The sequence below is a fragment of the Geotrypetes seraphini genome, chromosome 9, assembly GCF_902459505.1.
Source record: "Geotrypetes seraphini chromosome 9, aGeoSer1.1, whole genome shotgun sequence".
NCBI lineage: Eukaryota > Metazoa > Chordata > Amphibia > Gymnophiona > Dermophiidae > Geotrypetes > Geotrypetes seraphini.
The window spans coordinates 115322032-115342837 of record NC_047092.1 but is presented as its reverse complement, the minus strand read 5'-3'; the positions used below and the strand labels follow the sequence as shown (position 1 = coordinate 115342837).

General features: G+C 47.3%; 1 protein-coding gene across 2 annotated transcripts in view; it reads left to right on the top strand.

Moving 5' to 3' along the window:
* The window catches only part of ANO7 (anoctamin 7), a 454465-nt gene that overhangs the window by 155805 nt on the left and 277854 nt on the right, over nt 1–20806 (top strand). For both annotated transcript variants that reach the window (XM_033958099.1, XM_033958098.1), the window contains exon 10: nt 15682–15772. In XM_033958099.1, the coding sequence (XP_033813990.1) occupies nt 15682–15772 (91 nt within the window). The remainder of the gene's footprint in view (nt 1–15681; nt 15773–20806) is intronic.

The window sequence follows — 20806 nt, the reverse complement described above, 5'->3', positions numbered from 1 at the left end:
TCATTTTGTCACATACTGAGAATAGGGAAACTGTACAGCTTTGGAGGGAGGAGAAGGCATCTTGGCTGGTAAGTTGAATACTGTCAGTAGTACACCATGTATCATCCCAATCATGGTTGGTATGGTGGTGACTTCACAACAAGCATTTAAACGTGCATGACCCGAGCCTACATAGAGTGGTTGATGAGGCTATGGTCACCTTGCTGAGCATCAAGGAGCAAGTAAGGGAGCTCGAAAGATTCATCGAGGAGGCCTACAGGCAGGCAAAAGAGCAGGATCATCAGCAGCGCTGGAGCGAGGAAGCTACGGCTACACAAGATGGAGGACATGGGCCAACAGATGGAAGACAGGGGCCAACGGACGCCGAGGACGAAGGATCACATGGAACATTCGTGCAAGCAGAGAGGGCGAAGACTGGCGGGTACCCTGGAAGAGAAGGACTGAACCACACCGAGGATACAGATTTGAGACCAGTGAGGAAGCTGAAGAAGGAGAAATCTGCAGTCGTCGTGGGAGACTCAATCCTGAGAGAAGTGGACAGTCACGTAGCAGGAGGGAGAGAGGATCGGCTAGTGACCTGTCTCCCAGGAGCAAGAACGAAGGACATCTCCGATAAAATCGAGAGGATCCTGGATGGAGCGGAAACAGAAGAGACAGCAGTGATAATCCACGTGGGAACAAACGATGTCAACAGGAGAAATTACAGCAGGACTACCCTAATTGAACAGTTCAAGATCCTAGGAAGGAAACTGAAGCTGAGGACACAGAAGATAGCATTCTCAGAGATTCTGCCAGTACCGAGGGCAGACGTGAAGAGGCAGACCGAGCTACAAGCAATAAACGCTTGGTTGAGGAGATGGTGCGAAGAAGAAGGATTCCTTTTTGTAAGAAACTGGACAACTTTTTGGGGGAAGAACAAGCTCTTCAGGAGGGACGGACTACACCTGAGCAAGGCAGGAACGAGACTGCTAGCAAACAACGTCAAGAGAGGAATTGAGCAGGCTTTAAACTGAGAAGAAGGGGAAAGCCGATAATCGACCTGACGTCGACGGTTCGGACAAGAGTATCCAAAGAAGATACTGAGCGGGAAAAATGCTGGGAACAGGCAAGAGACGAACAACAGAAGCTGTTGACCAACAAAAAGGGCAAACAGATAAACTTAGAGGAACAGGAGAGATCAGGAAATCAGGTTGCAGACGAAAAAGATACACCAAAACATGAGGAAGAAAAGAACAGAAAAGATACACCAAAAAATGAGGAAGAAAGGAACAGAAATGAGGGACTGGCAGCCCAACTAGGGGAAGGTAAGAGAAGCAAAACACATGTAAAACCAGCAGAGAAAAGAAAAGACCAGGACTTAAATTGCTTGTACGCTAATGCAAGGAGCCTAAAGACCAAAATGGGAGAATTAGAAGCCATAGCCAAAAAAGAAAACCTAGACATCATTGGAATCACGGAAACATGGTGGAATGAGGATAACCAGTGGGACGTAGTGCTGCCAGGGTACAAACTCTATAGAAGAGACAGGACCCATAAGAGGGGTGGAGGAATAGCACTATACATAAAAGACACCATTCCCTCGTCCGGAGTGGATATAGAACCAAAGGCGGAAGGACTGGAGTCATTATGGGTCAAATTACCAGGAAAAAGTGGCCTTGACATAAGATTGGGTCTATACTATCGTCCACCAGGACAAACGGAAGCTAACGACAAAGATCTGGCAGCAGAACTGAGGCGGGAAGGCAACAACAGTAATGTGACAGTAATGGGAGATTTTAACTACCCCGGGATTAACTGGAATATTGGAAACTCAAACTGTGCGAGGGAAACAGAATTCCTAGAGGCTGTGAGGGACTGCTTTATGGATCAGCTTGTCAAGGAACCAACAAGAGGATATGCCACTCTTGACCTAATCCTCAACGGAATAGGGGGACCTGCAAAAGAAGTGAAAGTAATAGGACCACTAGGAAACAGCGATCACAACATGATCCAGTACAAATTAGGAGTAAGTACAGCAAAAGGGAAGAGAACCACAGTGACAACGTTCAACTTCAAGAAAGGGAACTATGATGCTATGAGAGCAATGGTTAAAAAAAAACTTAGAAACAGCTCAAGGAAAACAGAAACGGTAGAGCAAGCCTGGTCTCTATTCAAGGGCACAGTGCAAGAAGCACAACATATGTACATCCCCAGATTTAGAAAAGGGTGCAAAAAAAACCGAACAAAAAACCCCGCATGGATAAACGACGAGGTGAAGAAAGCGATAGGAGACAAGAAAAAATCATTCCGGAAATGGAAAAAGGACCAAACTGGGGAAAACTGGAATGAACACAGGAAACACCAAAGAGAATGTCATCAAGTGGTTAGGAGAGCGAAAAGAGAATACGAAGAGAAACTGGCCAGGGAAGCAAAAAACTTCAAATCATTCTTCAGATATGTTAAGGGGAAGAAACCAGCGAGGGAGGAAGTAGGACCGTTGGATGATGGAGACAAAAAGGGAGTGATAAAGGAGCAAAAAGAGGTAGCCGACAGGTTAAACAAGTTCTTCTCGTCAGTCTTCACAAGCGAGGACACATCCAGTGTACCGGAACCCGACGTGATCTTCCATGGTGACCAAGAAGAAAAACTGTCAGCAATAGAGGTGGGCCATGAGGATGTCCTCCAACAGATAGATAGATTGAAAAGCGACAAATCACCAGGCCCGGACGGAATCCACCCTAGGGTACTAAAAGAACTAAGAAACGAGATAGCGGGAATACTCCAAAGAGTTTGCAACCTATCCTTGAAAACTGGAGAGATTCCGGAGGACTGGAAGATAGCAAATGTTACACCTATCTTTAAAAAGGGGTCAAGAGGAGACCCGGGAAACTATAGGCCGGTAAGTTTGACATCGGTTCCAGGCAAGATGGTAGAAGCACTGATAAAGGACAGCATCTGTGAGCACATCGAAAAAAATGGGCTGATGAAAGCGAGCCAACATGGCTTCTGCAAGGGAAGATCGTGCCAAACAAACTTACTGCACTTCTTTGAGGGGGTAAACAGCCAGTTGGACAAAGGGGAACCATTAGACATCATTTACCTTGACTTCCAAAAGGCCTTTGACAAGGTACCCCATGAGCGGCTGCTTAGGAAGCTGTGGAACCACGGGGTGGAAGGGGACGTATACAGATGGATCAAACACTGGTTGGCAGGCAGGAGACAGAGGGTTGGAGTGAAGGGTCACTACTCGGGCTGGAGGAAAGTCACGAGCGGAGTTCCGCAGGGGTCTGTACTTGGACCGCTGCTGTTCAATATATTTATAAATGACCTGGAAACGGGGACGAAATGTGAAGTTATAAAATTTGCGGACGACACTAAACTCTGTAGAAGGGTTAGAACTACGGAAGAGTGTGAGGATCTACAAAGGGACCTAAACAAACTGGAGGAGTGGGCGAATAAATGGCAGATGAAATTCAATGTAGGGAAATGCAAGGTCATGCATATAGGGAGAAAAAACCCGATGTTCAGCTACCAAATGGGGGGATTAGTATTAGAGGGAAGTAACCTTGAAAGAGATTTGGGTGTACTGGTGGATACAACAATGAAGTCAACGGCGCAATGCGCAGCAGCCGCGAAGAAGGCAAACAGAATGTTGGGTATTATTAAAAATGGTATTATGACCAGAACAAAAGAAGTCATCCTGCCGTTGTATCGGGCAATGGTGCGCCCGCACCTGGAGTACTGTGTTCAGTATTGGTCACCGTACCTCAAGAAGGATATGGCAATACTTGAGAGGGTCCAGAGGAGAGCGACACGAATGATTAAGGGCATGGAAAACCTTTCATACACTGAAAGACTGGAGAGGCTAGAGCTCTTCTCCTTGGAAAAGCGGAGACTCAGAGGAGACATGATAGAAACCTACAAGATCATGAAGGGCATAGAGAAAGTAGAGAGAGATAGATTCTTCAAAATTTCAAGACAAAAAAGAACAAGAGGGCATTCGGAAAAATTGGTAGGGGATAGATTCAAAACAAATGCTAGGAAGTTTTTCTTTACTCAACGGGTGGTGGATACCTGGAATGCGCTTCCAGAGGACGTAATAGGGCAGAGTACGGTAATGGGGTTTAAGAAAGGATTGGACAATTTTCTGTTGAAAAAGGGGATAGAGGGGTATAGATAGAGGATTGCTGCACAGGTCCTGGACCTGTTGGGCCGCCGCGTGAGCGGACTGCTGGGCGCGATGGACCTCGGGTCTGACCCAGCAGAGGCATTGCTTATGTTCTTATGTTCTTATGATCATGAGAGTCTTTTTCTGCTGTTGTTTACTGGTGTATATGGTGTCACCATAGAGTTCCTATCAAAGGAATATGAGCATGCATCATGGATGAACTTTATGTAACACCTTACTACCTAGATCAGTATTAGGTGGGGTAATTGGATCCAGATTAGGACCAGTAATATTGGAAGGCCTTTGGCAAAAGTAATCTACACATTGCTCACACTACTGGCACACAATAACTTGGAATAGGCCAGAATTGAGGTTCTGAACTAAAATAGATTCTTTAACAAAAGAAACAAATATTCAAAAACTACAAGCAGACTCAGAAAGCAAAAATAGCATCAAATACTTAGGGCTAGATTCACGAACCTGCCCAATCGGGCCCAATCTGGGCAGGTCCAATGAATTCCTTAAACTCCAATATGCAGATGAGGGTGATTGGAGGAACGCCCCCATCTGCCGGCACGGATCGCAAGTCTGCGATCCCGATGCATGAGCAGACCATCTGTAGATGGTCTGCGCATGCGTCTAGACCCATCTTTTTTATTTTTTAACTTTACAGCAGCTGCTGATGAAAAGCCACGAAAGAGGCCGGCTCCAGGGCTGCAGGCACATCATGCAGAGAGCTGGAGCTAGTTGCCGCGGGCACTGCCACCATGTTTTTTCTGTCCAAAGGCCAAGAAGTAAAAGTGCGATATGCGAAAGACGGCAGGAAGGCAAACTGCCTGGCATACCACCCCACCTGTAGCTATTCCAGCACACAGTCCTCGCAATTAAAACCAGCTGCTAATGTAAAGCGCAAGGTCGCTAAAAAAAAAACGCTGGGTCCCGCGGAGCTCAGCGCTAATCAGCCATCTTGAGCTGTTCTTGCTGCCCAGACTCCTGCTTTCTGCTGCCTTCCCTAAAGTGCGAGCCCACGGGTTTAAAGCGGGGCTGCACTGCAGCATGCAGCCCCACTTTAAATCCGTGGGTTCGCACTGCAGGGAAGGCGGCAGAGATCCAGGTCTCCGAGCAGACATGAGGGAGAAAGCAGGGCAGGAAAAAAACCTCAGGGGGCAGAGTGCATGGCAGTAGTGGAAGATCAGGGCAGAGAGTGCAGGGTGGCAGTGGAAGATTGTGGCTGAGTGCAGGGTGGCAATGGAAGATCGGGGCTGAGTGAAGGGCAGCAATGGAGCAGGAAAGTCAGCAGAGATGTGTGCGACTGGTCCCCAGGAGTCGCTTCTATTCTTGATCGGCCTGCCCAGTCGGATGTGAAATTTTCTGTTGTGAATCACATCCCTGCCTACTTTGCATGCATTTCACCTTGAATTCATTTCACAGATTCAAAGCGGATTGCAGGAGAGGTTAGTGAATAGTGCAGGAGGAACATCTAGTCACAAAGGGGTCGTAAACCAATCGGTACATGATTAGTCCAGTGGCGTACCACGAGGGGGGAGGTCCGCCCCGGGTGCATAGCTTGGGCGGGTACACAGCCGGCCAAATCCTCCAGCCCTTCCTTTCCCCCAGCCGCGCCGCTACAATCCTACCTCCCCCGCCGACAAGAAGTCTTTCTGACGTCAATTCAGACGTCGGAGAGGACGTTCCGGGCCAGCCAAGAATTGACGTCGGAGAGGACATTCCGGGCCAGCCAGGCAGTGATTGGCTGGCCCAGAACGTCCTCTTCAACGTTGGAATTGACGTTGGAAAGACTTCTTGTCGCCGGGTGGAGGTAAGATTGCAGGCGCGGACCGGGAGAAAGTAAGGGAAGAGCGCTTTTATTTTCCGCAGTAGGTAGTACAGGATGTAGGCAGGCAAGCTGGCTGTCTGGCTTTAGCGCAGCAGGAAGGGAGGGAGATAGGTAGGCAGACAGGCAGTGGGGGTGGAGAAAATCTGGAAGGTAGTGGGGGGGACATAAGGAGGCACTGGGGGCACCATGGACATGGGAGGGAAGCAATGGGGGCACCATGGACATGGGAGGGAGGCAATGGGGGCACCATGGACACAGGAAGGAGGCACTGGGGGCACTATGGACATGGGAAGGAGGCACTGGGGGCACTATGGACACGGGAAGGAGGCACTGGGGCACTATGGACATGGGAAGGAGGCACTGGGAGCACTAAGGACACAAGATGGGGCACTGGGGGCACTATGGACAAAGGAAGGAGGCACTGGGGGCACTATGGACACAGGAGGGAGGCATTGGGGGCACTATGGACATGGGAAGGAGGCACTGGAGGCACTATGGACACGGGAAGGAGGCACTGGGGGCACTATGGACACGGGAAGGAGGCACTGGGGGGCACTATGGACACAGGAAGGAGGCACTGGGGGCACTATGGACACAGGAAGGAGGCACTGGGGCACTATGGACACAGGAAGGAGGCACTGGGGGCACTAAGGACACAAGAAGGGGCACTGGGGGCACTATGGACAAAGGAAGGAGGCACAGGGGCACTATGGACACAGGAAGGAGGCACTGGGGGCACTATGGACACGGGAAGGAGGCACTGGGGGCACTGCCTGGCTGGCCCGGAACGTCCTCTCCAACGTTGGAATTGACGTCGGAAAGACTTCTTGTCGCCAGGTGGAGGTAAGATTGCAGGCGCGGTCTGGGAGAAAGTAAGGGGAGAGGCGCTTTTTTTTTCCGTGGTAGGTAGTGCAGGATGTAGGCAGGCAAGCTGGCTGGCTGGCTTTAGCGCAGCAGGAAGGGAGGGAGATAGGTAGGCAGACAGGCAGGCTGGCTTTGGGGGTGGAGAAAATCTGGAAGGTAGTGGGGGGGACATAAGGAGGCACTGGGGGCACCATGGACATGGGAGGGAGGAAATGGGGGCACCATGGACACAGGAAGGAGGCACTGGGGGCACTAAGGACACGGGAAGGAGGCACTGGGGGCACTATGGACACAGGAAGGAGGCACTGGTGGCACTATGGACATGGGAAGAAGGCACTGGGGGCACTATGGACATGGGAAGGAGGCACTGGGGCACTAAGGACACAAGATGGGGCACTGGGGGGCACTATGGACACAGCAAGGAGGCACTGGGGGCACTATGGACACAGCAAGGAGGCACTGGGGGCACTAAGGACCCGGGAAGGAGGCACTGGGGGCACTAAGGACACGGGAAGGAGGCACTGGGGGCACTATGGACATGGGAAGGAGGCACTGGGGGCACTAAGGACACAAGATGGGGCACTGGGGGACACTATGGACACAGCAAGGAGGCACTGGGGGCACTAAGGACCCAGGAAGGAGGCACTGGGGGCACTAAGGACCCAGGAAGGAGGCACTGGGGGCACTAAGGACCCAGGAAGGAGGCACTGGGGGCACTAAGGACCCGGGAAGGAGGCACTGGGGGCACTAAGGACCCATGAAGGAGGCACTGGGGGCACTAAGGACCCGGGAAGGAGGCACTAGGGGCACTAAGGATACGGGAAGGTGGCACTGGGGGCACTATGGACACGGGAAGGAGGCACTGGGGGCACTATGGACAAGGGAATGAGGCACTGGGGGCACTATGGACATGGGAATGAGGCACTGGGGGCACTAAGGACACAAGATGGGGCACTGGGGGCATATGGACACAGGAAGGAGGCACTGGGGGCACTATGGACACGAAGGAGGCACTGGGGGCACTACGGACACAGGACGGGGCACTGGAGGCACTAAGGACACCGGAAGGAGGCACTGGGGGCACTATGGACACGGGAAGGAGGCACTGGGGGCACTATGGACACGGGAAGGAGGCACTGTGGGCACTGCCTGGCTGGCCTGGAACGTCCTCTCCAACGTTGGAATTGACGTCGGAAAGACTTCTTGTCGCCGGGTGGAGGTAAGATTGCAGGCGCGGACCAGGAGAAAGTAAGGGGAGAGGCGCTTTTTTTTTTCCGCGGTAGGTAGTGCAGGATGTAGGCAGGCAAGCTGGCTGGCTGGCTTTAGCGCAGCAGGAAGGGAGGGAGATAGGTAGGCAGACAGGCAGGCTGGCTTTGGGGGGTGGAGAAAATCTGGAAGGTAGTGGGGGGGACATAAGGAGGAACTGGGGGCATCATGGACATGGGAGGGAGGAAATGGGGGCACCATGGACACGGGAAGGAGGCACTGGGGGCACTAAGGACACGGAAAGGAGGCACTGGGGGCACTATGGACACAGGAAGGAGTCACTAGTGGCACTATGGACATGGGAAGGAGGCACTGGGGGCACTATGGACATGGGAAGGAGGCACTGGGGGCACTATGGACACGGGAAGGAGGCACTGGGGGCACTAAGGACACAGGAAGGAGGCACTGGGGGGCACTATGGACACAGGAAGGAGGCACTGGGGGCACTATGGACACAGCAAGTTGGCACTAAGGACAGCAAGGAGGCACTGGGGGCACTAAGGACCCAGGAAGGAGGCACTGGGGGCACTAAGGACACGGGAAGGAGGCACTGGGGGCACTAAGGACACAGGAAGGAGGCACTGGGGGCACTAAAGACACGGGAAGGAAGCACTGGGGGCACTAAAGACACGGGAAGGAGGCAATGGGGGCACTAAGGACACGGGAAGGAGGCACTGGGGACACTATGGACACAGGAAGGAGGCACTGGGGGCACTATGGACATGGGAAGGAGGCACTGGGGGCACTATGGACACGGGAAGGAGGCACTGGGGACACTATGGACACGGGAAGGAGGCACTGGGGGCACCATGGACACGGGAAGGAGACACTGGGGGCACCATGGACATGGGAAGGAAGGAGGGAGGGAATAGAAAGGGATAATTGTTGGGCCCGAGTGCAGAAAGAAAGAAATGAAAGAAAGGATGCACAGTCAATTAATAGCTGTACCCTTTTGATGAAAAATTAAATAAGTCACGTTACCTCTGACTTACTTTTTCTGCAGCAGAGTCGGCAGCTGCACTGAGGTGCAGGAAGGTCCCGTGATGACTCATCTGCCGGCTTTGCTCCGGAAGAAGTAAGTTACGTCGGAAGGAGTGGACCCGGCAGACTCAGTCATTGCCACAACTCCCTGAGTCTGCTGGGTCTACACCCTCTGATGTAACTTACTTCTTCTGGAGCAGAGCCAGCAGAAGAGTCATCGCGGGACCTTCCAGCATGCGGCTACTGAGTCCACCCCAGAGCAAGTACATCGGAGTGTGGTGGACTGGCAGCCGGCAGCTACAGTCATTGTGGGACCTTGCTGAATGAAGGGAGAGAAAGGAGCAAGATTGATGGAATGGAAGAGTGGTGGAGGGAAAGAAAAGGGGCAGGGTGGTATGGAAGGGTGGTGCTGATAAAATTGTTGTACAGAGAAAGGGGAGAGACATAAGGAGGAAGGATATTGGAGGGAAAGAAAGGGGGCAGATGCTGATTGAAGAGGGGTGGATGGCGAGAGAAAGGGCAGACATTGGATGTAGAGAATGACACGGTGACGGTTTACCCGCGGCCACCGCATTTAAGCCGCGGGTCACCGCCGAAAACGGGGAAGAAAACTAGCAGTCGCTGCGGTGACGGGGACAAGGCCATTCACCGACCGCGGAAACGGTGAACAGGTTTGTCCCCGCGGGCCAATGTACCCCCTTCTAGGAACCGCTATTTACCTGTGTTTCACCGCTCCTCGCTCGTCTGGCCAGCAGGCCTGCCTCCGTCCAAATGAGGCGGGCCCGCCCCTCCCCTCCCCTGCCTCCCAATGGCCTCCCCTAAGATCGCCGGCAGGAGGGTACCCAACCCCTCCTGCTGGACCCCCCCCCCAATGAACCCTCCCACCCCGGAACCCCCTTAGTCTTACTTTTCAAGTTGGACCGGACAGCTCCTCGCTCGTCTGGCCAGCAGGCCTGCCTCCGTCCAAATGAGGCGGGCCCGCCCCTCCCCTCCCCTGCCTCCCAATGGCCTCCCCTAAGATCGCCGGCAGGAGGGTACCCAACCCCTCCTGCTGGACCCCCCCTCAACGAACCCTCCCACCCCGGAACCCCCTTAGTCTTACTTTTCAAGTTGGACCGGACAGCTCCTCGCTCGTCTGGCCAGCAGGCCTGCCTCCGTCCAAATGAGGCGGGCCCGCCCCTCCCCTCCCCTGCCTAACCCACAGGATCCTAGGGCCTGATTGGCCCAAGCACCTAAGGCCCCTCCTATAGCGGGAGTGGCTTTAGGTGCCTAGACCAATCAGGCCCTAGGATCCTGTGGGTTGGGCAGGGTAGGGGCGGGCCCGCCTCATTTGGACGGAGGCAGGCCTGCTGGCCAGACGAGCGAGGAGCTGTCCGGTCCAACTTGAAAAGTAAGACTAAGGGGGTTCCGGGGTGGGAGGGTTCGTTGGGGGGGGTCCAGCAGGAGGGGTTGGGTACCCTCCTGCCGGCGATCTTAGGGGAGGCCATTGGGAGGACCGGCAGGAGGGGTTGGGTACCCTTCTGCTGCGATTGTCGGGAGGGCCGTTGGGGGGGTCTACATGAGGGGTTGGGTGCCCTCCTGCCGTGATCGCTGGGGGGAGGGGAGACTTGCAGCCGTAGCAGCATTTAAAGTACATGTCGTGTTTGTTTTTGCATTGCTAGCCCCAGGGGTGGTGGAAGATTAGTGATTGAAAAACTGTATGAAAAATAACTATTTTAAATTTAGTGATCAAAATGTGTCAGTTTTGAGAATTTTTATTAATTAATTTTTTCTCTGCGTGTTTTGTTTTTGTATAGTTATTAACTAATATTTAACTAAGTTTTAAAGTTTTAAAGAATGTTTCCTTTATACGTAAATAAAGAAAAGTGAATGGGATTGCAGTGGCGGTGACGGGGCGGTGAATGGGATGGCAGTGGCGGTGATGGGGCGGTGAAGAGGATGGTGAGACGGGGACGGGGCGGTGACGGGGTTGGTGAGACGGGGACGGGGCGGTGACGGGGATGGTGAGACGGGGACGGGGCGGTGACGGGGACCAATTTTTTCACCGTGTCATTCTCTAATTGGATGGTAGTGGGGTGCCTATGCTGGATGGAAGTCCAGATGGGAGAGATAAGGGAGCAAATGCAGGAAGGAAATGGGAGGAGAGACGCTGGATGGAAGTGGACAGAGAGAGAAGGTAATAGATGGAAGGGTTGGAGAAAGAGGGTACATGATGGAAGGAGGGGATAAATAAAAAGAGGGCACATGATGGGGAGAAAAGGATTGAGTTAGGGAAACACTGGAGGGGTGAGGGAAAGAGGTGGCAAGCTTTAGGTAGACAGTAAAAAAGGACATTGATGAGAGGATAGTAAGAACGTAATCTAGACAGATGCAGAAAATAAATTGAAAAGGAAAATGAGGGAAAAAAGGGAAAGGGATTGCAGAGAAGAGGTGTGGGAGAGGGAAGGAGAGGAGAGAGATGCCAGACCAATGGGGGTGAAAGGAGAGATGGAAGGGAGAGGCATACAGTTTCTGGAAGGGGGCATAGAAGGAGAGAAGATGCCATATAGGGGAAGAGAGATGGCAGACAGTGGATGAAAGGAAGAGAGTAACAAGAAGATGAGGAAAGCAGAAACCACAGAAGACAAAGATAGAAAAAAAATTTATATTTATTTATTGCTTTAGAAGACATGTGTCACTGTTTCTGTGGTGCACTGTATGCAGAGTCCAGCTTCTTACTGGTTCAATTTAACCTTTGTCTATGTATTTCTATTTTATTTCCCCCTTTTACAAAACTGTGGAGCGTTTTTTAGCGCCAGCCGTGGTGGTAGCAGCTCTGATGCTCAGAATTCTATGAGCGTCAGAGCTGTTACCACCGTGACTAAAATCCATACTACAGTTTTGTAAAAGAGGGAGGAGTTAGTTTGTGATTACATATTCCGTACTAGGCGAAGGTGTTTTCTGTGTTCTGTGTGTTCGAAAGACATGGTTTTTTGTTAGGATTGACTGCAGGATTGATCTGTACTAGTCTGGCTTGTTTAGTTTTACAGTGGGTATATTGATGTTGTACTGCTCACTATAAGATGCTGCCTTTTCCTAGGTACTCATGTGTGACATGTGGCTTGTTACTAAAAATCATGTTTTTCGTACAGATGGGGGGGGTGTCAAAAAATGATGGGCCCCGGGTGTCACATATGCTAGGTACTAGCAATAACCAACACAGATATATTGAAAACCAATGTATATAAAATGTACACTTTCAATTGGAAAGTGTACATTTTACATATGCTAGTTACGCCACTGCCTTAGTCTCTTATTTGTTTCTTCAGTAATCTTAACTCCTGTGAAACTCTTGCTTATCTTTTTTGTCTAGTACACCTTCATAATTAATGTAACTCCAGATAGGCAGCCAAAATGCTTTTGATGACATCATGCACAGCCATTCATTCATTCCAAAATGCAAATGTCTCTGTCTTGACCTTTACCCTCAACCAGGAGGATTAATGAAAGTACTATCTGCGTACCTATCTGCTTCATTTATCATTCTGATTGAACAATTTTTGTTTCTTTGCTGGCATTGACACCAGAAGAAGGCTCTGCCTGCTGCTCTACACCAAGGACTGCTGACTATACAAGTGATAATGTTTGATTTTTGCACTGCTAGCTATTTTTTATGTTTTTTCCCCTTATTTTATTTAAATATCTCTAATTGTTTTTGATCCCTATATTTGAGGACTTGAGCATTTTGGGCCTGATTCTATAAATGACGCCTAGTGACACCTAACTTGTAGGTGCCACTCCACACAATTGTTAATTAACCACTAAGTCACCTAACTATAATGCTTAGTAATGCCCCTAACCATGCCTACTTTTCATGTAGGTGTTGTTAGGTATTAGAGGGCACCCCAACTTAGATATCGCTAGGTGCCGTACTGATATCCACATGCATGGTTAATTACCATGCCTATAATATCTCTTGTCAATCACACTTAGGCGCCTATTACAGAATTGCACCTAACTTAAAACTTAGATGCCTATAATGTAGGCCAGGGGTTTTAAAGTCCTACATTATATATGCCTAATTCCTTTAGAGAATCATGCCTAGCAGCGCCTAAGTCATTCTCCACCACTAAGCACTTTTCTCTTTAAGGACGCATTTGAAACTTAAATATACTTACCCCAGCATATCTAAACAACTGATCAGCTAATCATCCAATTTCCTCTATTTTCTTAAATTTTTTCTAGTCATATCCCCTTCCGTTCGTCTTCTTTATTGTGAACTTTTATTTATACCATTGAAATTCTTCCCCTCTGTTCCTTTTGTTCCTGTAAGTTGCTGTCCATTGATTGTCATGTATGTATTTCTGTAGGTTTTGTACCCCATTTTTTTATTATGTACAGTGCTTTTTTTTATTATTATGTAAGCGTTTTTATCAAATCTTAAATAAACTGTAATTAGGCTACTTTGGAGTTAGTTGCAGCTAGGTGCCATATGATAGGCACCTATCTTTTGTAGAATCATGCGTAAAATAGGTGCCTATCACCCAATTAATTTTTATTTATTTCAATTACATCCCCACCCCACCCCACCCTTATGAAGCTACGTTAGAGTTAGAGCTTTTACCACCACAGCTGACAATTAAAAAAAACAACTCATGCAGCTTTATAAAAGGGGTGGGGGATGGGGGAGTAAGTTAGGTGCCTATTTTTTCATAAGGTAATTTCTCCAGAAGGAAGACCTGATTTATAAGAAGAGGACATATATGGAGGAATAACAGGCTAGGGCACTGTCACTTGTCTTTCAAAATGTTACTTTTGCCATTCTCCACCACTAAGTAAAATAGGTGCCTATCACCCAATTAATTTTTATTTATTTCAATTACATCCCCACCCCACCCCACCCTTATGAAGCTACGTTAGAGTTAGAGCTTTTACCACCACAGCTGACAATTAAAAAAAACAACTCATGCAGCTTTACACCACTATGCTGTAAATTGATTTTGGCTCCGAGGGTCAAAGTCTTGGTTGTGGAAGGAATTTTTTTCATGATTTCCCTCTCATTGTTTGATCATCTACCAAGGTATAAAATATATGTTCCTTATCAATCAGGAACTTTTCTACTGTGATATGGTATGAGGTTTTTCCTCTCTAATGTTTTACTTGTTTTCTTGTATAGTTTCTTCCTTTCTTTTTAATAGTGAACTTAATGAAGTGATAGTTTTCCTCATATTGTATTATTTCCTACATCTCTTCTGGTTTGATTACTATATTTACTTTCTCTATATTACAGTATAAAAATTACTGAGAATATTAAGAATATATAAAGAAATGATCAAATAGCATAAGTGCCTTTTTGGTGCTATTCTCAAGGAGTGTGCCTTTACGTCTACACGGTTCATAATATAGGATTCAGCTCAAGATGGGGCGTAAAAGCAAAAATTGGCTCAGGTAGCCACAGCCCATTGAGCCAGCCCTGCAGATTACCCAGGATTAAAATACACCAAAAGTAATCTGTCTCCAGTTTAGAATAAAAAATCATACGTGGTGAGAACTTAGGGATAAAACCCCCCCCAAAGCCATCATGCTTTGATTGTATTGTAAATTCTACATTCTAGAATTATGGTTTTCAACTACTGAACAACAACCTCCTTTTGGTGGTAATTCCGTAATTGGGTGCCCACATTTCAGTGCCACGTGTTTATATGACAATAGAGAATATTTTATGCTCACAAGTTAAGTTGGCAGCAAAGCATTTAAGTGCTATTCTGTAAGGGCACATGTAAGTGGCATAACATGTAAATGCAAAGGGGGCATTCACTTAGGAAGAGCTGTCACTTAACACCCACTACTCATAGAATACTGTAAGTTATGTGCCCTCACTGCATTTTTGATGCCTTCAATTACACCAGATCTGTCACTGGAGTAACTGTGGGAGCCTAGGTCTTAAACACCTTGATATTGAATTATGTTTGATTTTCTATAACAGTGCCCAGATGCTGATATAAAATGTATTCTTATCATACAGCATCAGGGCACCTAAAAGGAGGTGTCCACTTATAGCTGTGTGTGTCAATGACATATACCATCCTCACCAACCCACCTTCATGCTTCACTGGGGAGGTATCAAAGTTGTGAACATTTCCAAATGTATTCTTTTTTTCTATTGAAAAATGCCTTATCCTCCAGGCATTTGTCTCTTTCCCAACCACATGCCCCTTTTGATCTTGAGCCTGGGAAGAGGGATAAAGACAATAGAGGCTGCCCCAGAGACCTCCATTGAAGAATACTGACTTATAGAATTGTATCTTTTATATTTTCAGCCTGCCTCTGTCTAACTTTTATCTAAATACTAGAAGTGATATACTGCTTGAATAACTTTGTACATATCTGTTTTCACTATATTTGTGGAAGGCAAATGATAAAATGTAGAGCAAATGTTGCACACAGAAAGAAACCTCTGTATTCTTGTACAGTAAAGATATATTGTCACTGGCTGGAAGGCAGTCCTGGATGCTGGCACTCCTGCAGCTGGTTCTGTGGTTATTGCTAGTGTTTCTCTTGTCTATCTCTGAATGATTCCATTTTTTAAAAAATTTTTCTCCTTTAGGCTTTTACACAGGTTGGTTGTTGCCAGCTTCTGTAGTAGGAACCTTGGTCTTCATAATTGGGATTTTCTTGATGCTGTTTGACACCCCAGCGTAGGTACCACATCCATTCTCAATCCTTCCTTATGCAGCACTCTGCCTGTCTTCAGCTCTAGTTACCTCAAAATCTCTTTTCCTATCTTCAAATCTATTTCTCCTCGTTGTTTCATATTTCTATTTATTTATTTAATTTGTTTTATAGCCCTTCCTCCCCAGAGAGCTCAGAATGCGTTACACTTATTCTAACATATCTCAATACTTGTATGTCTTGTCTGTACAAGTAAATATCTACAGCTATGTCTGTAGTTATTCAAACTCAAATAAATTGAGTAATCTTCATTTGCATTGATGTTTTGTTGAGATACTACAGCAATATGTAAGACTGGGTTTCAAATTTCAGTGCACTAAATCAAAGGGGTGTTACTCTCTACTAAATCCTTGAGGGTCCCTCCAGATTACTCTACTCATCTCATCTCCACTTTGACCCCCTTCTTTTGGAGTCCTCCAGTGCAACTTCATCATGGGATCTTTGAGCTGACAAGCGTTCTCACAGGACCTCTGATGGTCTCATCTCTTCCTCATCCATAGGCTTCCTTTTATCATGGGAACATGTGCAATATCCTGTGAGTATATGTGGTGGCTCACAAGCCCTGCATTGAAGTTAACTGAAAGAAGAAAACAATATAACAAGAGGCTCAAATGGTGGCTTTGCAATAGCAGCACTCTGGCACCTATGAAAGTAAGGTACCAGATTGCCCTGTGCCTAAATCCAGACCTGATGGCAAGCTTAGGGTTACCAGATTTTTACCCCCCCAAAACAGGATGCATTGCCCCTCAACCCCAGCCCCACACAAATATTGTCTCTTTGGGACCGCATCTGAAGGACATCTGCACATGCATGGATGCAACATAACATCACATGCATGCGTGTCACATCATCGCGTCACATCCACACATGTGCAGATACCCTCCAGACACTGCTCCAAATTCAATGGTTTTCAAAACCTGGACAAACTGCCAGGTTTTCAAAACCCATCTGGATGCCTGGACAATCCTCTAAGAAAAGGACATGTCCAGGTAAATCCGGACATCTGGTAACCCTAGGCAAGCTAGGATGGCTGCCTTTCACATGCTATATTAGTGCCTGAGTCAACACATCCAGCCCCATCTCTGGCAGCATAGGCACCAGCTCTGTGGGTCCTCAATATTTTGGGGACCTCATGTGACATGTTACCTTCAGCCCTGTGGCTTTAGGGGGGTCACCCAAAGGCCGGCATGTTTTCCCCTTCTCTCCACCGTCATCCAGCATCCTTCTAGCCTCCCAGTTTCACTTTAAAAACTAATTACAAACTGCAGAGGCTCGACAGTGCTGTAGCGATTCTAGCAAGCTGCCAGTGACCTACACTGCACATTCCTTCTGCTGCGGTCCATCCCAGACCAAAACAGGACATTTTGGTTTGAGTATCATCTTTTCTAACTGTATTCTGCTACTTAAAGATAGAGGTAAATCTTACCAATTCTCTCCATTTCTCCAAGTAAGGGTTATTCATTTAAGGCATATAATCTATGGAAGTTATCTGGAGATATGTAAACTCAAGCATTTCAATTATGCCTGGGCCCATGAAGGGGAACTTGTCCCCTCCAATGCCCATGCTAGTGTTCTTGTAAATGTAATATAAAAGATTTATCAGAATTCACTCTCATCCCTGCAAAGACATGGAACCATTGAAAATGCTTGAGTACTCTGGGGAGTGTCTGCTGTGGAGTGTTTAAGAACAACAGAACATCATCTGCAAACAATGCTTCCTTTAATTCAAACAAGCATGTCTTGATGCCCTCGATCTCAGGATCTTGGCAAATCATCTGTGCAGAACAAATAAGGAGGGAAATGGGACATCCCTGCCTGGATCATTTCTCAATGAGGAACAGATCTGAGATCAAGCCATTTGTTTGTATTTAAGCTGCGAGGTTACTATATTAGAGATGAATCCACTTAATAATGTCCTCCTGAAATCCCACCTGTTGGAGCACTCTCTCAAATGCTTTTTCTATAACTACTCTCACTAGAGCTGCATCAGCTTTTCTGCTCCTTGCTTCGACAATGATCCCTATCTCACTTCTAATGTTGGGACCCCCATTCCTTCTGTGAATGAAGCCTACCTGCTTGGGAGTCTACTATTCTTGGTAGCACTTGCTGCAATCTGTTTGCAGTATTTTTGCTTAGATTTTAATGAAAAGGCATGATATGGGTTAATAGGAAGTCACTTGTGTAGGGCCCCTATCTGGCTTTAAAATATTGGCAATAAATGCCACATTTAAACCTGGAGGAGAAAGTCATTTCCCACCTCTGTGTACACTTTTGCAAGAGTGGAAATTACTTTGACCTAAGATATTGTAAAATTCACTGGGTAGGCCAGGAATTTTATTATTTGACAATTACCCAATGACTTTTTCCAGCTGATATGCCTCCAACCTAAGGAAAGTGATCTTACTTTATCTCCGTTATAAGGTTTATCGTCAAATATATTTTATTGAGCACTAAGAAAAAACAACAATCTAAAACAAGAACAAGGATCAACAAGGCAACTCGAATTTTCACACAATAATCCATCAAACCCACCCCACCAACCCGTTATAAGGTTTATAAAAACTAGCATAATATCTAGAGAATGTATCATTAATCCCCCCTATTGAGGGAGGAAGTAACATCATCGGTCCGAATAGCTGCTTGAGCCCAAGGCTCCTTGCCAACCGGAGGGAATCTGTTACCATCAACCATAGCAGAGTACTGAAGATGCAGGAGGATTGCGAAAACCTGCAACATGGCATAAACACGCTCGAGAAATGGGCCGTGACATGGCAAATGAAGTTTAACGTGGAAAAGTGTAAGGTGATGCATGTCACTAACAAAAATCTTATACACAAATACAGGATGTCTGGTGCAGTACTTGGAGAGACCCCCCAGGAAAGAGATTTGGGAGTACTGGTCGACAAGTTGATGAAGCCGTCTGCTCAATGTGTGATGGCGGCGAAAAGGGTGAACAGAATGCTAGGAATGATTAAGAAGGGGATCACGAATAGATCAGAGAAGGTTATCATGCCGCTGTACCGGGCCATGGTACTTCCCCACCTGGAATACTGCGTCCAGCACTGGTCGCCGTACATGAAGAAGGACACGGTACTACTCGAAAGGGTCCAGAGAAGAGCGACTAAAATGGTTAAGGGACTAGAGAAGTTGTCGTACTGCAAGAGGTTAGCGAAATAGGCCTCTTCTCCCTTGAAAAGAGGAGGCTGAGAGGAGACATGATCGAAACATTCAAGATAATGAAGGGAATAGACTTAGTAGATAGAGACAGGTTGTTCACCCTCTCCAAGGTAGAGTTAAAAGGGGATAGATTCCGTACAAACGTAAGGAAGTTCTCCTTCACCCAGAGAGTGGTGGAAAATTGGAATGCTCTTCTGGAGGCTGTTATAGGGGAAAACACCCTCCAGGGATTCAAGACAAAGTTAGACAAGTTCTTGCTGAACCGGAACGTACGCAGGTAGGGCTAGTCTCAGTTAGAGCACTGGTCTTTGACCTAAGGGCTGCAGCGAGAGCGGACTGCTGGGCACGATGGACCACTGGTCTGATCCACAATTGGCAATTCATATGCTCTTATGTTCTTATCGTCAGCCAGAAAACAAGAAAATATCACTTGGGATATTTATGAAGTGGCAGTTTTTTATCTGATGTTTCTCCCTCTTCTTTACGTCAACGCTGAGAACTGGCTCCATTTACTTCTAAGCTGAGGGAAGAACAAATTTGTTATAGATGGACATTTCTGTTTGGTCTTCATTTTCAGCTAAGGGCTCTACCCATTGGATCTCTACAAAGCCTGCCGCATTACAACTGATTAGGTCATTGGGCTGGGGAGAAGACGACGACAATGTCTGAGCACTCTTCAACTGTGTCTTCCCCTTCTAAATGGCAACAAGTTGGTTCGGAAAGAGGTTGTTTGCGTTCTACCTATAAGAAGCCTTCTTGACAATTTCAGGTGGAATGTTTATAATTGTTGATTGTGGCAATGTTTTGCTAATTACTACTCATGCAGAGAGTCATCTGGGCTGTTTGCCTATAGGCAAAAAGACAATTTACAATAGAACTATGTTGTTTGCTATTGCAGTTTTGCTTTTTCTTTGGTTGCTCTGATCTAAGTTCTCCTTTTATGCTATGCTCCAGAGAATGGTATCTCTGTTTTTTGTAGTTGACATTGATATTATTTTTTGCTATCCCTCTGGTTGGGAGATCTTTCCTCCTTTTTGCGTGGAGGGGTCACTGTTTTTTGTGGTGGGAAATGTGGGGCGAGGGTTTTTTGTGGGGAATGGTGTGGATGTTTTTACACAGTATATTTTTTTAAAGTTTCTATCTTGGTTTGATTAGATTGTGACTGCTGGTGAGAGGTATGTGAATGTGTGTGCAATGGGTTATTATGGCTAGAGGTCTCAAGTCTCCTTTTAAGAGACAAAGTTTATTAAAAGAGGCACTTCGATTTGAAGCTAGTGTTTGTTTAATTCAGAAAACTCATCTTAAGAAAAAACATCAGTATTTGTTGAATTTTAAACAATTTCCTGTAGGTAGATCCTACCAAAAAGGTGTCAGGTGTGGCTATTCTTATCTTAGGGAGAGTTCAGGCCACTATTTTGGAGAAATATGCTAATCCATTACATTAACGGGTGCTAGAATAGATGTGTAGACTTAGGGGGAGAGAGACAGAAAGAAAAAAAAAGACAAGGTGCAGGGAGAAAGAAAGAAATTCCTGTTTGTCTTCCCTTCTCCCTTACTTTTACCTCCCCCTCTGTCCAGCAGTACCCATTCCCTGCTCCCTCTGTCCAGTAGTAGCCCTTCTCCCTTCCTTTTACCTCCCCCTCTGTCCAGCAGTACCCATTCCCTGCTCCCTCTGTCCAGTAGTAGCCCTTCTCCCTTCCTTTTACCTCCCCCCCTTTCCAGCAGCACTCCTTCCCTGCTCCCCCTGTCCAGCAGTAGTCCTTCTCCCTTCCTTTTACCTCCCCCCTTCTCTCGTACCTGCTCACTGTCCAGCATCCGCTGGG